The sequence below is a fragment of the Nematolebias whitei genome, chromosome 13 (assembly GCF_014905685.2).
Source record: "Nematolebias whitei isolate Nwh7 chromosome 13, NemWhi1, whole genome shotgun sequence".
Taxonomy (NCBI): Eukaryota; Metazoa; Chordata; class Actinopteri; order Cyprinodontiformes; family Rivulidae; genus Nematolebias; species Nematolebias whitei.
The window spans coordinates 5,246,977-5,266,708 of record NC_056510.1 but is presented as its reverse complement, the minus strand read 5'-3'; the positions used below and the strand labels follow the sequence as shown (position 1 = coordinate 5,266,708).

Sequence of the window (19,732 nt, the reverse complement as noted above, 5' to 3'; positions counted from 1 at the left end):
ACATCCTCCAACCAAAACCGTGTTCAGACCTTTCACTACCAAGATCCCGGAGCATTGGACTGTCCCTGCTTTGTTTTTAGCTATGCAGGTATAACTGCCGCCATCTTTAATGTGAAGATCAGATATTTCCAGACAAGCAACATTCTCAAAAAATGTACATTTGTGTTTCTCATCAGCCTGGATCTCCTTCTCATCTTTGAACCACTGGATGGTTATTGGCAGGGAGCCAGCCACAAGGCACTCCTGCTGAGCAAATGATCCTTTGATACCTTCTGTCTGCTTCAGTTTTCTTGTAAAAGATGGAGGAAATACTTGATCTAACATGGATATAAAAGAAAACATCCATAAGCAACAATGAAACTAAAAGTAAATTATACAAAACATAAGATAAATCCACTCTGCACATCAAGAACTGACCAAGGACAGTAAGGGTGGCCTCGCAAGAACTTTGACCAACGTCATTTAAAATCTCAAAGATGAATTCACCACTGTCGCTTTTCTCAGTTTTGATAATCTTGAGTACAGAGCTGGTGTCTGTGGTTTGTATTTTAAATCTCTGGCCTGAGGTCAGCTCCTTCCCAGCTTTTAGCCACTTGGCCTTCAGTGGTTTTGTGCCTGAGAACCGAGCCTCCAACGTGGCTGGATCCCCCTGCGTCACACTGATAGACTTTACATCTTCTGTGATCTTAGCTGGTTCTGGAACATCAACAAAAAATGTCAGCAATAAATAAAATAAGTTCAATAAAAGAAAGGACTCATTTGGTTCTCATCAACTTGTATGGTCGTTCTTAAAAACCAGATCCTGATTCTTTCTCGAGTCCCAGATTTTATCCCTGGTCCACAATTGTATCTCTAGTCCCTTATTCTATTTATAGTTCCTGATTTTATCTACAGTCCCCAATTCTACTTCTAGTCCCTGATTCTATTTTTGTTTACTGATTCTATCCTGGGTTTCTAATTCTTTCATTGGTCGTTGATTCTACTCTCGGTCCCTGATTCTAGCTCCCCACCCCCGATTCTTTTTTTTTTTTTTTTTGGTACTTCTAGCTGGGGTTTCTAATTCTTTCTTTGGTCCCTGATTCTATTTCCAGACTCCGATTCTATCTCAGGTCCCCGATTTTATCCTTGGTCTCGGATTCTAACTCTGATCCCTGATTCTGTCTCCAGTCCATGATTCTAGCCCACAACCCTGATTATACCTTTGGTCCCTGATTCTTTCCTGGGTCCTTGATTCTATCTCTGGTCTAATTAGTAGGTGTGACATACTGATAAAATCTAAAACATTGTTTTCTTCTTAGATAATTGTTGTTGTACTCGCTGTTCCTTTATGTTAAATGTCACTTTGTTGGCTACTTAAACCATACTTTCTGATAGTTAATTCAAATGTGTGACTTTTGAAGTTCATAACTGTACTATTGCACATTTTTTTTGTAAATTTACAAATAAAAGCAGAACTCTAACCAACCTTTGACCATCAGCAGAGCCGAGCATGTTTGACTGCCAGCCTGGTTCTGAGCCTGACATGAGTATTTGCCTCCATGTTGACTCTGAAGGCAGCTGATCTGCAGCATGGCAGTTCTGTTCTCATAAGAAATATGAACATTTTCAGCCTCTTTCAGTTCATGGTTATCTTTTAACCAGGTCACTGTGATGGGCTCGGAGCCCTTCAGAATGCACTGCAGAGAAATGTCACTGCCAACCAGAGGACTGAGGTTCTCGTGCTTTTTTACAAATGACGGTGGTTCTACAAGGAAAAAATGAGAAATCATGCCAAAGTCACAATTTTTACATTTTCCAAACCACCCAAACTAATGGATTTAAGGTTGTATAATTTTGAAGGCCTTCCAAGAAAGACCTTACTTTAAACAAAAAAAAAGTGGATTTTTAACTTTTTATTATTGACTCTGTCAAGCATAAAGGAAAAATAAAGGTATATAAATATCGAATTATGTTCTAATTTCCAACTGCAGACACAAGCAGAAATCAAATCAAAGCATTATTTAATGATAAAGAGTTAAAAACCGCAAAATGAAACCAACCTTTGAGGTTTACTTGACATTCACAGGATGATCTGCCCACTTCATTCTCAACAGCACACTGGTATAAACCAACATCTCCTGCCTCCACTGCCAGGACCTGCAGGGCCAGCAGGTCCTCTTTCACAGTGATCCGATGTCTTCTGTCATTTCTGATCATTTTAGAGTTTTTATAAAATGACAAAGTGAAAGGAGCAGAACCAGAAACCTGGCACTCCATAATCATCTCAGAACCCTTCACCACATCTTTGGACTCCAAACTACGTATAAAGACTGGAGGTTCTAAAAGACAACAATGAGCAAAACAATGAGCAGAACACCAGACTGAAGAAACTGAAGCTGTTAGAATGCAACAAAAACCTCTGGGAGTTTAAATATACTCATTCAGTTCAAAAACCAGAATTTTCTCTCAAAGGTTCACTGAGAGCATGTTGTTGACTAATAAACACAATCTGAATGTTCAAAATCAAAAGCTTAACTTCCTAAAACAGGAACAGATACTGAATCATGATGATAATCAGAAGTAAAGTCTGTGGATAAACCAACCTTTAACTGTGACCGTACTGCTGCACCGGTCATTTCCTGCCTCACTCGATGCTACACAGACGTAATCTCCACTGTCCTCCACTGAACAGTTTAATATTTCAAGAGTTGCCTCTACATCAGTCAGGCTGATTAGGAATTTAGGACTAGTGCTGATCTCCATCTCATCCTTGAACCATTTGAAACTGATTACGGGACTGCCCGTCACTTTGCATTCCAGCCTGGTGGAGTTGCCGCTGGTGATGAGTTTGGTTGCATCAAGCTTCCTCACAAAGACGGGAGGCTCTGAGATAAGAGGTTAACATACAATACAGGACAGGAGACATGTTAGCATCACATTCATGTTGTAGAGACATGTTCATGCAGCGCCACATAGAACTGAAGACAAGCACCTTTCACAAACAGGACTGTGGTGCAGTCCACCTTCCCTGCATCGTTGGACACTTGACAGGTGTATTTGGAAGAGTCACTGGGTTTTACTGAGTGAAGCTCCAAAGAGCTGGAAGAGGCATCCTTCTTTATAAAATAAATGCCTCCCGTGACAATTTCTTTTTCCTCTTTGAACCACTTGATAGCCAAAGGAGCAGTTCCAGTGAAAGCTGCTCTGAAGGAAACTTTGGCTCCAGGTATAACGTCCTGGTTTTCTGGTTTCTCTGTGAACGCTGGGGGCTCTGGAGGCCATCAACAAAGCACAGATTCACTTCATGTTAGCATGAAAGCACTTAAAAGATATAACACAAAACACACAAAAACACTCAATAAGACTCATGACCTTTAACGTAGAGTGTGCCGCTGGTCTCTTTAAAGCCAGCAGAGTTGGAAGCTCTGCATTTGTAAACTCCAGAGTCGGTCTTCTCCAGCCAACTGATCTTCAGCATAGCAGAGCTGTCTTTGAACTCAGGTTGAAACTTGGCTCCAGATTTTATTTCCTGGTCATCTTTGAACCAGGATATGGTCATGGGTTGGGACCCAGACACCTTGCAGTCCATGGAGACGTCATTACCAAAATTGCCGTCAACTCTTTTGAGGGACTTGGTGAAAGTTGGAGGCATTATTCGATCTGGTTATTGAAGAAAAAAGTACCTCATATATAAACACAGTTTGTGCTGTTTCTGAAAATCACTCCAAGTAAACTCTGGTTTAACTTGAGGTTGAAATCACTTTCATTTTGGGAAGTCAAAACAAATAAAAAAAAGATGCTTCACACAATAAAAGAAGGCAAAATAAACTTCTACACATTTAATTCTGAAGCAGTTTTTAAATCAAATCAAGTTGTGTTTGCCTGATGAAGTCCTGGAATTTGGCTGCAATAAATATTCATAATCACACTTAACAATTATATGTGAGGTGTTCAGTTACTACTGGCCCAGAATCTTCCTCTAGCTCCTGATTCTACCCCTCATCCATAATTCTACCCCTAATCCATAACTCTACCCATAGTCTATTATTCTACCTGTGATCCACGATTCTACCTATGGTCTCTGATTGTACTCCTGATTCCAGATTATACCTCTGTCCCTGATTTGACCTTGGTCCTTGATTCAAAACCTGGTCTCTGATTCATCCCCTTGTCCCTGATTCTACTACCGGACCCTCATTTGAGCCCTGGTCTTTATTCTAAGACAGCTATTTAGTGTTTAATAAGTAAGGTAGATAAACGTGTAAAAAATGAGCAGGAGAGCAGATGTTCTGACCTAACACTGTGACTGAGCATGTGCACTGGTCTTTCCCAACTTTATTGGACACCTCCATTTTGTACTCTGAAGTGTCTCCTTTCTCTGCAGTCAGAATCTTCATGGTGGCAATGTTATCCTTCAGGGTCATTTTATATTTACGCCCACTGATCATTTCCTTTCCATCTTTAAACCATTTCACTTTCAGCTCTGGACTTCCAGAAATGGTGCACTCCAGTGTGGCCGAATCCCCGGCAGTCACACTAATGGACTCTGCAGGTTCTACGATTCTGGCAGGTTCTAGTGTAAGAGAGTTGATGGTTATAAAAAGAAAGATTTGAACCTGTAGGTGAGAGATAAACTGTTTTTGTCAGACCTTGCACAGTCAGGGTGGCTTCACATTTTTGTTGCCCAGCCTCATTTTCTGCCTGACATGAGTACTTGCCACCGTGGCTGATAGCCACTGCAGTTATGGACAAGGTTGCAACATTGTTCCCGAACACCATCTTGATGTTTGGATCATCATCTCTGAGGATTTCAGAGTCTTTCTTCCATTTTACAGTGATAGGAGATGAGCCCTTAATGGTTCCCTGTAATTTTACTGGGTTTCCCAACATGGCTGTCACACTTTCCACTCTCTTTGAGAAAGATGGTGGCTCTAAAGAAACATGTTACACATTAAAACTGAGCCTGAAGATGTGAGGAGCAGCATTAAACCTCAGTCTTTAAGAGGTTCACTAACCTTTCAGTTTAGCCGAGGCCTTGGTGGTGACTTTCCCTACATCGTTGGATATAACACACTGATAATCACCAACATCTGCACTTTCAAATGTCTGGATCTCCAGTCTTGAGAGAGAATCCTGGGAGATTATTTTAAACTTCTGGTCACTTGTGATGGGTTTCTTATTTTTTAACCAGCTGATCTCAAAAGGAGCAGTTCCTGCAATCTCGCACTCCAGGTGAGCTGCAACTCCTTTTACAGCTTCTACAGTCAGTAAATCTTTTCTAATGGATGGAGGCTCTGAATATCAAAAGATTAAAGTGTATGCAGTTATTACCACAGGTTTTCTGAACTAAACAGAGAGTAATGTACATGTGACACGGGACACACCTTTAACAGCTATAAATGTGCTGCAGCTCTCACTACCAGCATTATTAGACACCTCGCAAGTGTAGGTGCCACTGTCTGTGACCAGAAGGTTCAAGATCTCCACAGAAGCAATTCCGTTCTTAAAGGTGAGCTTATATTTGTCTCCATCACTAAGCTCCCGGTCGTTCCAGAACCAGTGGATGTGTAGTTCTGGTGATCCTTTAACAGTGCACTGTAAGCGTGCAGGTGCACCCTGCTTCCATGTTATCTTAGGCTCCATTTTTCTGACAAAAGCAGGGGGCTCTGGAAGAGTGTTCACAAACACTTATACAGTACTTGTATATTGCCAAACAGAGACAGAAACACATCAAGTGACAGAACATTATGAAGAAAAACAAAGGACAGCCATGTAAAGTGTTAGCAGCAACATGGTTGGAAACAGATGAAAGCTTTAAACTACCACCTTACATCTACAGATGTCTCAGAACTAAAACCAGCTGATCTGTCGGGGTCTTACCTTGAACTGTTACCATAGCCTCACAGGAGGAGCTCCCAGCCTCATTAGTGGCTGTGCACACATATTTCCCAGAGTCCTTCAGTTTGGACTTGGGTATCTCAAGAACAGCCACTTTGTCCTCAAAAGGCATCTTACAGTCCATGCTCTGGTGGACTTTTTTACCATCCCTGGTCCAGGTGACTGTCACCCCAGTGTCCTCGTCCACCTGGCATTCCAGCCTCAGCGGTTCATTGACAGCAGCTGATGCCGGCTCAAAGGTCTTAACGAAGCTGGGCTTGTTAATAACTCTGAGCTCAGTGGTAAATGTAGCTGTGCCAACACTGTTGGAGGCCTTGCACAGGTATACCCCTTGATCAGTCAACTCAAGACTCTTTATATTAAGTGAAAACTTGTTCTTTTCACTTTTTATGACATAGTTTCCTTCAGAGGAGATGACTACATTGTCCTTGTGCCATACAACTTCCATGGGTGAAGATCCAGTGAGTGAGCACTGCAGAACAGCTTGTTTACCCACAAACAGTGTCATTGGCTCTGGTTTTAAAACAAATACTGGCGGGTACATCTCTATGGAAAGCAGGCAGAACATACACAGTGTTTTAAAACATGAGAGGAACATCAAAACAAAGTCAACTGTCCAACTTGGTGAGGGGTGTGGGTGTAATCAGGAAAAAAAATATTTTTTGAAATCAAACCCTGCCTTCCACACAGCACCATAAGAAGTCAGAACAAAGCACAGCTTGTATATAATTCTCTCTCTCTCTCCAACAGACACATACAGTAATAATCTAAAAGGTTCCCACTGGGATCTTACCTGTAACAATGAGAGAGGCCGAGCAGCTGTCGTAGCCATGCTGGTTCGAAGCCTTGCAAGTGTAATCACCGCTGTCAGCCTTCACTGGGTTCAGGATCTCCACAGAGGAATGATTGTGGTGGCTAATGATACGATACTTGTCGCTCTGCCTGATTTCAATACCAGATTTGTACCATTTGAAGGTCACGTTTGGAGCATCTTCCGTCTCACAGTCAAACTTTGCATGGTCCCCAACATTGATGTCCACTGGATTGATTTTCTGCTTGAAAACAGGCGGCACTAAGGCACACAGAGACACAGTAGAACACAAGTTTTAGTTATGACATCCACTACTACTCTTGTAATCAAAAAGGTGACATATGAGGAGCACAGACGGTGGAATGTATAACAAGGGTGGAAACAAATCATGAGAGACTGTGGAGGAGGAAAAAAACAGCAAGAACAATAGCCCCATGGTTTCACTGAAGGAGGTTCTCATTGGGCTACAGTTCTAGCTGAAACAAAGAGAAACAAACACTTTATGAAACTGCAGAGTTGAAGCCATCAAACATGCCAGAAGAAAAGTATGGTGAAGTGAAGGAAATGGACCTGAAGAAATGAGACAGACCAATAATTCAGAACCTGTTGCCTCTGACATGCTAGCGTGATCATGAAAAGACCATGGAGTCTCAAAAACCAGTGACATGACAACCATAACTGCAAGATCACCATTAACCACAAAAACTTCTGATGAACTTGCATGGATGTGATGGTTCTGGTTTTTAGGACTGATCAGGAAATGATGTGGAATGAACAAAACATGGTGAGTTAGTACAACTCGGTGCCCTGCTAACAGTGCTCATGCTGAAATGAATCCACAAACCAGAGTGACTTGGAATGAACCCGGTTGTATGAATTAGTAGTGGATGAATGAATAAATGATACAATAATTGTTCCTGTTTTCAAACCTCTTGGGACCACAGTGAGTCTTGAAGATGTTGTTGTCCTGCCGGCTTCATTCTCAGCCTCACAAACATACTCTCCTTGATGCCTCTCCTTGACAATTTTGTTGATAATCAGTGAGTATGTGTCATGATCTGTGGAACACTTGAACTCTTTGCCAAACTTCACCAATTTCCCATTGAAAAACCAGTTTACCTTAGTGGTATACTTAATGGTTGTGCTAAAGGTTACGTTACTGTCTTCGTCAATGGATAAATCCTCCAAAGGAGTAACTATTTCAGGGTATTCTCTCTGCTCTGGCCTGGATATTGTCATCTCCTTTTTCAAGATCTCCTCCCTGTGCTCCTGTTGAATGCTGACTTCAACTGAACGTTTAGTTTCCACTGATACAGACTTAATTTCTTGTCTTGATACCTGCACTGACTGCTCAAAATCCATCTGAGCCTCTGCCACAGTTTTTCTTTGAGATGAAATTGACTTTTCCACCTTGGCTGCCTTGGACTCCTGCACTACAACCTGTTTCTCTCCTGCAGAACTTTCAAGTGTGATTTCAGACTCGGTCTTCAGTGCAGCAGCTTGGGATTTCACTGCTGTAAAGCCTACTGCAGTCTCTGCCATGCTCACAGTCTCTACCACAGAGGACAGCATCTGTTTAGACCTGGCTGAAGTGACCTGAGCCCTTTGAGGTTTGTCTATCTGCATGGTGCCTGGCTGCTCTGAGGTAAGAACTTGGGTTTCCTGGTATACAATGGAGTAAAAAGCTGCTTGGAGTTCAGTCCTCAGGTCAGCTGTTTGAGGGTATTCCCCTTCAAAAGCCAGGGTGATCTCCATGGGGGCACCTGTTGTTGTAATCAGATATGTAAACATGGCTTGTTTGGGCTCTCGTTGAACTTTGACTTCTTGCACTTCAACAGCCTGTAACCTTCCAACAACATCTGCCAGTAAGATTGGCTGGTCACTAGCCATAGCAGACTGAAGAGCTTCTCTGAGCTGGTGTCGTATATTCAGACTAGATGGTTTGGGGATCTGAATCACAAATGTCATCTCTTTAGGAAGAGCTGTGCTGTCTTTAGATTCTGATGCCATCAAGGATGGTTTTGGCTGCATACTGACAATCATTTTAGTGGACTGAGACTTAGAAATCTCTTGAGAGAGCTCCCCAGTCAGGATTCTCTTCTCATCCATCACTATAGACTGCCTGACTGACTGACCCTCCTGAATCTGGACAGCAAAGTCCTGTTCTGCTGCCACCAATGAGATACTGCTCTCTGTGGAGATCTCCTTCTCCTCGATCTGGACAGGTTCTGTGGGTACTTTGGGCTCTATGTCCATCACACCTTTAAATGTGTCAACACCTGACAGACTATCTATGTGACCCTCTTCTAAGGCCTGACTTTCTGCTACACAGGTGACATGCATCACGTTCCAGCGATCCTCCTTCTGAACTAAAGCTTTCTGCTGTCTAACATCAGTAGTGATGGGTGTCTCCTTTGGCAGCTGCATAGGTTGGTAGGAAAGCTGGAGGATCTTCTGAGGCTTGGGCTCAATTCGAAGCTTGGACTGAATTCCAGTCACAGACAAATCCATCTCTGCATGATAATCTGCTGTGATCTCTCTTTTCTCTTCTGAGACAGCAGCATGGATCCTTGATTTTTCTTGTTTCTGTGCTGCTAACTGCTGGTCAGGCCTCTCCATGGTGAGAACACCCTCTTTGGGTAGCACCTCCACAGGCTGGGTGGACTGCAGATGCAACAAAGGTGGAGCCTCTTTCTGGGGCTGGATGACCATTGAGCTGGCCTTGGCCTCAAATTCAGAAGAGTCTTCACAAGCCACAGTCTGTTGCTCATCTTGGCTAACAGCATGCAGCAATGTGGGACTTTTCCTGGTACTTGCCTGCTCTGATGCTGGCTTCTCATAGGTGAAGCTCGTCTCAGATGGAAGGAGGTCCTGATCTGTGATCACCTGCAGGTGAAGGACCTGGCCTTTTTCCACCTCTGACTGAACAGAGACTGCACTGTCCAGACTTGGCAGATGTTGGGTTGGTTCCGCCTGGAGCGTCTGCCTCTCCTCCGTGGTTAAAGCTGCCTTCATCATTGTGTCCTTACAGAGATGGGCTGCTTCTTCTGCAGGCCTCTCCATGGAGAACTTAATCTCCTTAGAAAGAGTCTGTTTGGACTCAGTGAGTGATGTTATAATGGGTCTATGCTGTTCTTTAATAATGGTGGACTGAACAGCAGATTCTGCTGTTGCTAGTTCAGATGTGTGGCCTTCTTCAAGCAGTCGCTTCTCATCAGATTGGGCTGAGTATAAAATCTTAACCCCCTCTTTAACCTTGTAGCCCTTCTCTTCCTGTGTTTTGGGAATATCCTCAGACTGTTCCTTCATGATGGGTAGTTGTGATTCAACCTGATGCCCGCTGACCAGGTGTTTAGGCTCGGGGGTGGGTTTAATAGTAGCAGGCTTCCTGTCAGTCAGGAGCCCTGTGCTGACAGTAGAAAGTGGGGTGAGTTCCTCAGCCACAGCAGACATCATCTTTGACATTTGTTCTCTGGCTGGCTGCACTTTGACGACCTCAGGACTTTGAATGCGATCACAGTGCTGCTCGGTGAGGCCCTGACTCTCCTCCACAGATGATGTAAACGCTGCCATGTGGAGCTGTTTTCCAGGAACAGCTGACACCAGAGCTGGGTGGGTCAGCCCCACTGACACCTTCTCCTCTACCTCATGAGCCTGAAGCACTGCTGCCTGGTGAGTCAACTTCTCCCGATGGACAGTGGCAGCAGAGACATTGACTTCCTGAAGTGAGTCCACCTGCTCACTCTGAATGATTTTCCTGTCTTCAGTACCAATGGTGTAAACCATCTGATCTGACCTGGTTCTGTCCTGACCTGGGAGGCTGACCTGATACAGACGAGACTCTGTTGCCTGTTCTGATACTGAAACCTTATAGCCTTTCTTCTGAACCACAGTGAGCTCTTCTTTATGAGAAATGGGCTTTTTAAACACAACCAGCTCGGCAGTACAAGCTGCCTCACCGAATTGGTTGGTAGCCCTACATGTGTACAAACCACTGTCCTCCTGTTTGATGTTCTTCATACTAATCTGCCCAGATCCATCAAGATTAGCTACAAAGACACAGTTTTTACTAGGCTGGATCTGGAAAGCCCCCCTGAACCACTTCACATCAGGGGTTGGATCACCACTGGCTCTGTAATTAAATGAAACTTCTCCTCCTTCTGAGCACCTCACTGGCTGGATCTGAACTGTGAATGTGGGGGGTTGACCCGTAACCTTAAACATCTTTTCCACCCATCTCTCTGCCTGGCTGATGTCAGATTTTTTTACTTCAAGGTATGTTGTGCAAGTTGTTTGACCAAACCTGTTGGTGGCAGTGCAAGAGTACTCGCCCTCATACTCAGATGTGACCTTGGTGATTACCAGGGTGTACTCCTCCTTCTCTTCTAACAGTGTGAACACAGAGGAGGTCTTTATCACTGTCCCATTGTGAGACCACTGAACTGCAGGCTTTGGAAAGCCTGACACTTGGACTGTGAACCTAGCAGTTTCCCCTGCGGTTACAGCCGCTGGTGAGAGCTGACTGAGGAAAACTGGCTTTTCTTTTTTCTTCTCTAAAGAGGAGGAGTAACGTTTGGACTCTGGCTTGAGTTCAAGTGTTTTAGTTTTCTGTGGTAACTGGACACCAGTGTAGTAGGTTTCCTCTTGTTCTTCCATGGTGGTGATGGTGGTGCTAGATCGTTCTGTCGGAAAATATTGATCAACACTGATAACAAGGTCCACAAAGTAAAAGTTGTTAACAATTAATACATGAAACAAATATTTATATGTATGAGTGTGCCAATTCATAAGCACTGAAGCAGCCTTATTATTATTCACCAAATATCCTGATTTTAGTCTAGAAACTCCTCCTGCAGATTTCAAAAACCCGAACAAAAAAAACTGAAAACGTGCAGCTCAGTGAGGAACAGTGAGCTACGTTTCTGTAGCAAACATCAAACGACAGAAATGAAAGGAAAAATGTCCCCATAGATACCCACTGAGTGTTAAACCCAGTCCTGTTTGGTTCTGATGATGGGGTTGATGATGCCACACTCAATTTTCTATACCATTTTCCAATATTGTAATACTTAATCTGTTTAAGCATCGAATTGTCAGCGCTTCTGTCTTCATCCACCCAGTGGACTATTGAGTTCCATTGCATCTAAGCTCTGAAGTTCCCCTTCCAAACCGGAAGTGAAGGCTCTTTTTAACATGTCATATCTCCTCCATAAAATCCTGTAGAATATCAAACAGAACTTGTGGTACAATCAGAACCTTCTGCTGCTCATGGGTCAAGAATAGTTTTGATGCAATTTGTTTGTTTCCCCCCCCCACAGCTACAGTTTGTTTGTGGCTCAAGCTCTAGTTTATTTTTCTGTCTGCCTGTTTGATTGAGTGCAGCTGTGTGCTCATCCAGGGGTACTAGATAAGAAATATAGTACTGTTGCTTTACAACTATCATATTTTGACCAAACATTCTGATATGTTAGTGTTTGTGTGAATGAAAACGTTTTTTTTGTTTTGTTCACATAAATGTTAAAACTATCATATATTTAGGCTTACTAAAACCCATTTATCATATAACATATGAAACCTAAAACTACAGTGAAAATACAATAATTATGGTATATCTGGAAACACTGTGGTCCTCATGACAACTCAGCAGATTCTGAGTCACCGGATCGTCTTTGTTGTATTTTTCCAACATGGCCGCCCTCAGAAATCTTGAAAAATTGAAACAAGTTAGTTTTGATTAAGACTTTGAAGTTCACGAGAACCGAATAAAAAAATCTGGTGTTGAGTCAAAAATAACCCAAAGGGTAAACATGAAGAAGTTTTCAGTTGACTTTTCAAAATAAGAATTTGGATCCGTCATAGCTAAAAAAATTACTAAATAAGTCTCAAATTCCTGTTGGGTTCAATAGAAGAAATTTGATGTATGCTGAATAGATATTTTTTGCAATTAAAGATTGATGATTAAACCGTTTGAACGCTGATTTCTGGACTAGAAAAACAAAAACACTCAACTTTAAACTTGAAAACATTAAATATTTTATTATATAAACTCAAACAAACCAACACAATTCCTGTACAAATGAACCAAACAAAGCTTCCATCGAAACACCAGAGTTTTCCAACTTTGCAGGTTTGTGTTGAGCACTCATACATTCCTAAAATTACACATATTTACAAAACATTCAAACAAATGTTTTAAAAAAGTTTCACAGTTTTGCTTTTAAAATAACTTTTCAGTCAAGATACTCTGTGAATTTTCTACTTGCTTTATAATTTAACATTTTCATTCACAACCAGATGAGAGATCTAACACTCGACAAAATACAACAAAAGAAAACAATTAAACCAAGAAAAACAATAAATCAAACAGAAGTTAGCAATCAAGGGAGTTTGGATTTGTTTCTAATAAAATAAATGTATAAAATGTTTAATATCAGGGCTCAAAGACAATTTATTAATAAGTATTTAGGGTGAAGCTGAAAAACGATCTTCCTTCTTATAATCTTGTCATAATTTAAACTGTTTTGATTGATGAGCCAAACAGGCATGTTTTTACATAAAAACATTTTTACATAAAAACATGTTAAATCAAAGTGCCTTTCCTATTTGTTGTTTTTGTGAAATTTAAATAATTTTAAATAAGGTTTTTAATTAATTGTTTGGCTGTCAGAAAAAAAAAATTAACCTTTACATAAAATATTTCTATTTTAGCAAATAATTTAAAACGGTCTTCAATATGTTTCATTTTGGTTTGTCACGTTTTCTTCACACATACACACACCAAACTTTCTAAACTGCTGCTGTTTTACATTCAGTGGAAACTTGATAAAAAGTATCCATTATTATCTCCACAACAGAAACTCTTTAACTCTAACAAGTTCCAACAAGCAGCTGCAGTTAAGTCACAAATAGTTTTAAAAACAATTAAAACTTAATTTCTCTAAATTCTAAGTCACTCACATGAGTCATCAAAAATCAAAACCTAAACCTCGATTCTTCTAAGACAAACTAATTAAAACTCAGGACTTACGAAACTAACAGAACATGAAGTAAAACTAGAAACAGACGACTTCCTGGTGCTCTTTAAACAAATGTTTCCTCTGGTGGCTGGTCACACAAAGACGATCAAAACTCTGCTCTTAAACCGACCCAACACGTCAGACAGAAATGTAATCTGATGAATTTATCAAACCCAGAAAGAAACTAGTTGGATTGTTTGATGTCAATAAAGTTTCTGAAAACTGCTAAAAGGAAGTTTAATGTTCGATCATGAAAATCAAACTAGTGTAAAGTCAGACAAGTGGAGCAGAAGACCTTCAGGTTGATCTTTGTGCCACCAGCCTCCCAGGCTTCAGCTCTAGAACACCTTCAGTAGGGCTGTGGTTTCTGTGGAACCGGCAGAGTTTTGGATCAGACACTTGTACTCTCCAGCATCACTCTGGGTCACGTTGGTAATGAGCATATTGAAATGACCAGTACTTTTCTCCTGGATTATACATCTACTGTCTGTGATGGGCTCTCCATCTTTAAACCACTCGGCAGTGGGGTTTGGCTTCCCGTTAAACAAACACTGGAGGATGACAGGCGTACCAACTGCTGTCGTTACATTATTTAAGGGGATTACGCATTTAGGGGGCATCTCAGTCACCTGGAAGTGGAAGTTACACATTTCAGAGGACTTGCCTTTGAACTCTATCTTTTCATCTTTTGCTGGCTCAGCAAAAACACTGAAGTTAATGCTGACATATTTCTCTCCCTGGTCGGTTGTTTGGTTGTCCGTGTTGGCCACCAGCCGGACTGCCCGCTGTGACTCGTCGGCCTCCTGCTCAAACTCAAACTCAAGCTCAATTTCGGACACCTGTTCACCATCAAATGACGTGTTGCCAACCATCATGTCAAACTTCTGTGGCTGGACTTTAGCACTTCCTAAAGACACAGCGGTCAGCTCCCTTCCCCTGGTCTTCCCTGAGAATGCCTTTGCACTCAACACCACCAGGGAGGCTCTACACAGAGTCTCCCCAACAGGGTTTATAGCCCTGCAGGTATAAACTCCACTTTCCTGCAGAGTGACCTTACAGATCTTCAGGAAGTGGTTGTCTCCATCAGAGGAGTGCAGGTATTTCTTTGTGTTGTGGGGAATTTTTTTGTCACCTTTGAACCAGGATACAATGGGAGAAGGAATTCCCATCAGAGAGCACTCAAACATTACAGTGGTACCCTCTGGAGTTTCCATGTCACAGATGGGATTGATGAACCTCGGAGGCATCTCTGTGACCTCAAAAGCTATTTTCAAATCGTTGTGTTCCTGGGTGATGAAATCCACAGTGCCCTCCTCATAAACACTGGGCAACACATCTAAAGAAATAACCATACTCTTATTGTCAGCTGTGTACTCAGGAATGGTGATGATCTTAACCTGTTTCTCAAACTCCTTCACGTCGTTTTCATCCAGTTCTACCTCAAGCAGTATCTCCTGAGGCGAAGGAGAACGAGAGCCGTCATTTTCCTCCACATCAAACTCCATTACATGCTGATGGGTGACAGCAGGAGGTGCTGGCATGAACCTCACCTCCTGTGATACAACCACCACTAGAGCAACACTTCTGGCTTCTCCAACATAGTTCACAGCTTCACAGATATATTCCCCCTGATCAGCTTTAGTGATGCTGTGGATCGTTAGAGAGATGTTATCGCCGTCTCTCTCCATTCTAATTCTGTCGTCTGCCACGAGTTCAGTTTTATTGAAAAACCACCGAACCTCAGGGGAAGGTAGTCCAAAAACCTCCGCATAAAAGGTCAGAGTGTCATTTTCAAACACTCTTTTCTTAATTAGAGGTTTGAGGAAAGCTGGAGGTATTCCCTGGACCTTCTCCTGAAGGGTGGCCAGTCCCAAAGACCCTATGATGGGGTTGAGGAGTTGATTTTCATCCAGGTTTAGTACTGATGGGTCAGTTTTAAAACCTTCATCAGCAGGAGAGCTCAAGAACTGAACAGGTGAGAAGAACTTCTCATTGGAGTCTCCCGTGGAGGGTCTCTTATGTTCTGCAGGGGAGAAGGGAAACTCCTCAGGTGTCTTAAACCTGCCAGGTGAGTCAGAACTGGGAGTGTGAAAGGACAGAGGAGATTTCAGAGTGTGGAGGGACTCTGCAATTGGCTGCGAGACCTCAGTGGAGGACTCTGGGGTGTAAAATCTCTCCGCTGGCTCGGGTATTTCTTCACTCATGGTGCTGCCAATCTCTATGGACATCTCAGACTCAGGCGACAGTGGTCTACCCCAGTCTGTTGGAGGGTTGTAGTAGTTGTAGACCGCACCAAAGGTGACCTCCTCTTCCTCCATAGAACCAACTGCTGCTGTCGCGGCACCTTCCAAACTGTCTCCTTCCTGTTCCTGTCCCACTAGGACATCTACAGTAGGCTTAACTGTCAGTAGTTCAGGTTTTGGATTTCCATAAACTTTAAACCTATCTATTTTACCTTTTCGTTCAGCCACAGCTGCTTCTCTGGTCATAGTTTTCTTTGATGCCTCCGTCACATCTACCAGAGTATCTGGCATGCTAACAAAAACCCCACTGTCCATAGACGGCTCTGAGACTGAGATCAGGTCTTTGTCTACAACCTCAGGTTCCTCTAAAACAGATGTCGCTTCTAATCCTTTGACCTCATCATCAATGAAGGGTTCCGCTTCTGTTAATGTCTTTGTAACACCAATTTTATCAAGCTGTTCAAGTTCAGCTGCACTCTGAGATTTTGAAGGTACAGAAATCCTTTTTGGTTCTTCAGCATCTTCAGCAGAAGCTGTAGTTCTGACCAAGCGTTTAGCAGAGACTTTTTCAGACTTAAATGGAATGAAGCTGCTGCTTCTGTCGAACATTTGGTCCTTTTGTTCTTTCTCCATTTCCACTTCTCCAGACTTAATTTGTTTGTAGAGAGCAGCAGGTTTCTGTGGCCTAGGCCTCACCAGGTCCACTGACTCCTCAACCTCATCTACAAACTGTTTCACTGTATCACAGCTTCCTGCTAGGACTGCTACTTGGTCAACATCAGTGGGATCAGGGATCTCAGAAACAATTTGATCTGGTGCTTCAGGAAAATGTGGATTTCTTGTTGAAAGACGTTCATCACTGTGTTCTTCATGCTTCTTCTCAGAACTGAATCTAACTATCTCTTCTTGCAGATTGAACAAAATGGCCACAGGGGGTATAAACTCCTCTGGGAACTGTGTTTCCATCCATTGTTCCTCAGGAGAAGGAGGAGTCATTAAAGAAGCTGGTGAGTCTGACTCAAAGGCCTGTTTGATATGCGAAACTTTAATTACAGCAGCAGAACCCAGAAGGCCACATCCCGATAGAGTTGGGGGCTCTGCAGGCAGACCAGGTCTGGTTCTGGGGGCTTTGACAGCCACGTTCAATGGAGCTTGTGAAATTAGAGGTTTGTCCTTGGTATGAGACACAGCAGGCTTATACACAGTGGCAGGTTTATTGAAGTCCTCTGATAATCCAACAGGAGACTCTATCACTCTTGCAGAAAACTGTGCAGGTTCTCCCAGGTCCAAAGACAAATGGGACATGGTGGTCACCTCCCCAAGTTTATTTTTCGCCACACATTTGTACACTCCAGCATCAGTGAAGGTAAAGCTGCTAACATACAGTCTGTATGATTTATCATTCACTTCAGCTCTGTATTTCCCAGCATTGACTTCAAGACCAACCTCGTTAAAGTACCATGAAATTTCAGGAGCAGGTTCACCGGTGATAATACACTCCATGAGAGCAGTGCTGCCCTCAGAACAGATGACATTCTCCAACTCTGTCACCACATGAGGAGCTTCTCCAACCACATCAAAGGAGAAGGTAAATTTGTGTTTAAATGTCTGAGCGGCTCCCTCATCACTGAGAACTTCTAAAGTTTTCTCTGGGAGAGCTGGTGGCTGGTCCTTGCTGCTGCTTTCCTCCAACATTTCTGGGAGAGGAGTTGCAGCTGTGATTCTGATTTCCACAGGTGAGGAGATGGATGATTCATCTAAGCACTGACGTTTGTGGATCACAGTCTGAGGAACTTGAAGGGTTGCCATTCCTGAACCCGTGTAGGTATGAAGTTCCTCTTCTATCAGACTCTCCAGGTTCTGCTCATGTTTGTCAGGTTCCTCTGTGACAAACACTTCCTGGGTGAAACCAGTTTTTTTCAACACCTTTTTGTCTGAAATCTCAAGTGTGGCACTGCAGATAGATTCACCATGATCATTGGTTACAATGCAGTCGTACGTCCCTTCATGATAAGTTGTTGGGTAGAAAAGCGTCAGTTTGGAGGTGTTAGATCTGTTTGTGATATCATAGTCTGGGTGGTCGGCTATCGGGTGTCCATCTTTGAGCCAGTTAATGGTGGGCAGAGGATCACCCTGGAACTGGCACAAAAACTCTGACAACTCACCAACTTTTACTTTGAGTGAAGATATCTCTTTCAAAAACTTTGGAGGGGAGCCTGAAGAATTAACATCTCCCTGAAAGTCTGGAGTTTTGAATTTCTTCTCTTCTTTCTTTATGGTTTGTTGTTTGGAGGTTCCTGAACTTGTTGCACCTTCTCTTGATATTTTTGACTCTTCACCTCTTTCTGTGGTAGACAAACGTGTCTGTTGTCTCCAGTCATTGCTCCCTCTGCTAGTTCCTATCTCCGTTTTTATCCCTCTCTTATCTCTCACATCTGTCTGGAAGCGTTGGTGACTTAATTTATCAACAGTCAGTGCAGACTCTTCCTTGTTCATCCTCATCTCAGCCTCCCCTACCAAATCTTCGGGTTGATATGAAGCTTCTATAGGAGCAACAGGTGCAGCCACATAAGAAGGTAAATTAGGACCTGATGGAGGACTGGTTGGTATAAAAGATGACTCTTGAACAGTAGACTGTTTGATCCATTCAGCTTGTTGATGAGGTGATGGTTTTGTACTTGGAGGAGCTCCATCAGCTGGTGGACCATGTCGAACCTGATCAACATATGGAAGAACGTGGGACTCAAACCCAGAACCAGACTGTTTGATTTGATTGTCCAAAGCCCATTCCGACTCTAGCTCCGGCTCAACAACGTCTTGTTGCCATTTCAGGATGCGCTGAGCCAGTGCTTCTTCCTCACTTACAAAGTATTCACTGTCTGTCTGCAGCCTGGTCTCTCGGCCCTCTGTCAACATCTCCTCAGCTGGTGGCCACTGCAGGACTTCACCTGCCTGATCTTGGAAAGCAGCTGGAACTGGATTGCTCAGCAGCAATTTCTCCTTGGGGATGTTTCCTGGAGAAATGTCTCTGCTGCATTCTGTAATATTTTTCCCAACCTTGGAGGTGGTCTCTGTTTGGAACCGAGGATAACCCTCCGCCCAGTCTGACTCTAGTTCCACATCCTGATGTTGCTCCATCAGAACATCCTGTTGCCATTTCATAATTCTCTCAGTCAAGGCCTCCTCCTCACTAATAAACTTCTCACTTTCCAGCTCTGAGAGGTTTTCCCTGGAGAGCTGGAGCTCTCGTTCTTCTTTTGACCTCTCAAACAACTTCCTCTCTGCTCCGACTTTTATTTTAGGTGACTGAGCTTCTACTCCTTTTGCTCCAACTTGTATCCAGGGTGTTTTTTGTGCAGATTCAGCTTGAACCAATGCCTCCTGTTCTCTTGTCTGAGCTTTCATTCCGATTCTAGGCAAATGAGCTGTTGTTTCCTCCTGCTCTGCTCCGATTTCCACTTTCTGTAACTTTGATACTTGTATCTGAGTAAGAGCCACAGGCCCAGCTTTCTCTACCACCTCCTGTTGAGTGTATAGGTGTTCCTCAGGCTCTACATACCTAGTGTCCAGAGCCCTACCCTTCATGGTGGATGGTTTTTGGAAAGAAGGAAAGATGGTCTCATCTTCCTGAACAGATATTTTCTTCACAACTTCCTGTTGGGTATAAATATGCTTCTCAGGCTCCGCATACCCAGTGTCCAGTGCCCTAGCCTTCATAATGGATGGCTTTTGAAAAGATGGAAGGATGGTTTCACCTTCCTGAGTTGATCTTTTCTTTACAATCT

The 19,732-nt window shown here is 42.9% G+C and overlaps 1 protein-coding gene across 16 annotated transcripts in view; it reads right to left on the bottom strand.

The window, feature by feature from the left end:
- ttn.2 (titin, tandem duplicate 2) overlaps nucleotides 1-19,732 on the bottom strand; it is a 202,703-nt gene that overhangs the window by 151,935 nt on the left and 31,036 nt on the right. For 14 of the 16 annotated variants that reach the window (XM_037686800.1, XM_037686801.1, XM_037686803.1 and 11 more), the window contains exons 38-51: nucleotides 7,618-11,370; nucleotides 6,671-6,949; nucleotides 5,860-6,423; nucleotides 5,364-5,645; nucleotides 4,995-5,273; nucleotides 4,629-4,910; nucleotides 4,274-4,552; nucleotides 3,352-3,639; nucleotides 2,972-3,250; nucleotides 2,583-2,864; nucleotides 2,040-2,318; nucleotides 1,466-1,744; nucleotides 418-696; nucleotides 30-317 (exon numbers count right to left, since the gene is read on the bottom strand). In XM_037686800.1, the coding sequence (XP_037542728.1) occupies nucleotides 30-317; nucleotides 418-696; nucleotides 1,466-1,744; nucleotides 2,040-2,318; nucleotides 2,583-2,864; nucleotides 2,972-3,250; nucleotides 3,352-3,639; nucleotides 4,274-4,552; nucleotides 4,629-4,910; nucleotides 4,995-5,273; nucleotides 5,364-5,645; nucleotides 5,860-6,423; nucleotides 6,671-6,949; nucleotides 7,618-11,370 (7,692 nt within the window). The remainder of the gene's footprint in view (nucleotides 1-29; nucleotides 318-417; nucleotides 697-1,465; nucleotides 1,745-2,039; nucleotides 2,319-2,582; nucleotides 2,865-2,971; nucleotides 3,251-3,351; nucleotides 3,640-4,273; nucleotides 4,553-4,628; nucleotides 4,911-4,994; nucleotides 5,274-5,363; nucleotides 5,646-5,859; nucleotides 6,424-6,670; nucleotides 6,950-7,617; nucleotides 11,371-19,732) is intronic. The other 2 variants (XM_037686815.1, XM_037686816.1) reach the window with 2 other exon arrangements.